Source organism: Sinocyclocheilus rhinocerous, unplaced genomic scaffold, assembly GCF_001515625.1.
Source record: "Sinocyclocheilus rhinocerous isolate Xijiao unplaced genomic scaffold, SAMN03320098_v1.1 scaffold1939, whole genome shotgun sequence".
NCBI classification, from domain to species: domain Eukaryota; kingdom Metazoa; phylum Chordata; class Actinopteri; order Cypriniformes; family Cyprinidae; genus Sinocyclocheilus; species Sinocyclocheilus rhinocerous.
In genome coordinates this window covers 311,838-313,015 of record NW_015630547.1, presented here as the reverse complement: position 1 = coordinate 313,015, position 1,178 = coordinate 311,838, and the positions used below count along the sequence as shown (strand labels likewise).

The following is a 1,178-nucleotide window of genomic DNA, read 5'->3' as shown; positions in this document are numbered from 1 at the left end:
AAAAAAAAAGTAAACAGCACTGGAAAAAAGTTTCAATATTCCTACTTAGGGCATATAATAGCCTGAAATCCAAATGATTTTATGAATATCACTGTGATTTTGAATGTGATTTATAATATAAAGACTCATGCATAACTTACCAGGGTAGTAAAAATGTAGTGGTAATACTCTGTCATCATTCCCATGGCGAGTGCCTGAAAAAAATATTGAGAACCATGAACGAAACCATTTTGAGACAAGGGAACAGTAATGCTTTCTCTGAAAATGTCCAATTTATCACCGAATCGAAGGATAGGCGGGCGAAAATAATGGCGTTTCTTGTTTATATGATGTTCTTCGGCTTGTAATAATTTTATATGCTGAAGGATTGTGAGCTGAAATCATTTGAAGATTTCATTCTTATCTTTCTATTCTAATCTTCTGAAACACCCAGAGTTCTCTTCATTGCTCATAAATACAATACAGAGTGACATCCATGCAATGTCTGTGCTCTACCTCTAAATAAACCAATCTGATTTTAAAGAGCTGTTCACAAAAAACATGTTCTTGCATTTTCAGCTGGATATCATTGGTCACTGGATCTCTTGCTTGGTACCATCGGTGATGCATAGCTCAACCTTGAAAAAACACATCTCAAAACCTCTATATTCGGTTGTGCTCAGTCCAGCTTTCTTTGACCGCAAGAATGTGTCCTTTAGCTGGACCCTTAGCTCATTCTGTGTTGTCTGCTCTTGGTAAGTGTGGTTTGGCGAGATGCGTTGCCTGTAGTAGCAGCTGAGGCTGTGCTGAATGCACAATTCACAAAAACCTTGATTAAGATGCTAGGAAATTTTCAATAACACTTAAGTTTAGGCAACACATATTAATTTGACAGTAAGCAAGATCGTTGTTGTAGTAGTTATGTGTAGGTATGGGGTAGGGTAAAGGGATCTAAAATATGGTCATGCATTAATATGTGCTTTAATAACTGCTAATAAACAGCAAATATACTAGTAATATACACACTAATAAGTAACTAGTTAATAGTGAATAGTGTTGCCTAATCTAAAGAGTAAACAAAATTATTTGATATGAAATGTATATAGTATAGAGTTCAGAGTGGATTTGGGGTGGTCATTGTGGGGGATTACACATTGGAAAAAAAAAAAAAAAAAAAAGAAACGTCTTTGTAACGTATG

At 35.2% G+C, this 1,178-nt stretch overlaps 1 protein-coding gene across 1 annotated transcript in view; it reads right to left on the bottom strand.

The window, feature by feature from the left end:
- The window catches only part of grik2 (glutamate receptor, ionotropic, kainate 2), a 233,981-nt gene that overhangs the window by 146,412 nt on the left and 86,391 nt on the right, over positions 1-1,178 (bottom strand). Inside the window, exon 5 of the mRNA XM_016553000.1 lies at positions 141-194. Within this exon, the coding sequence (XP_016408486.1) occupies positions 141-194 (54 nt within the window). The remainder of the gene's footprint in view (positions 1-140; positions 195-1,178) is intronic.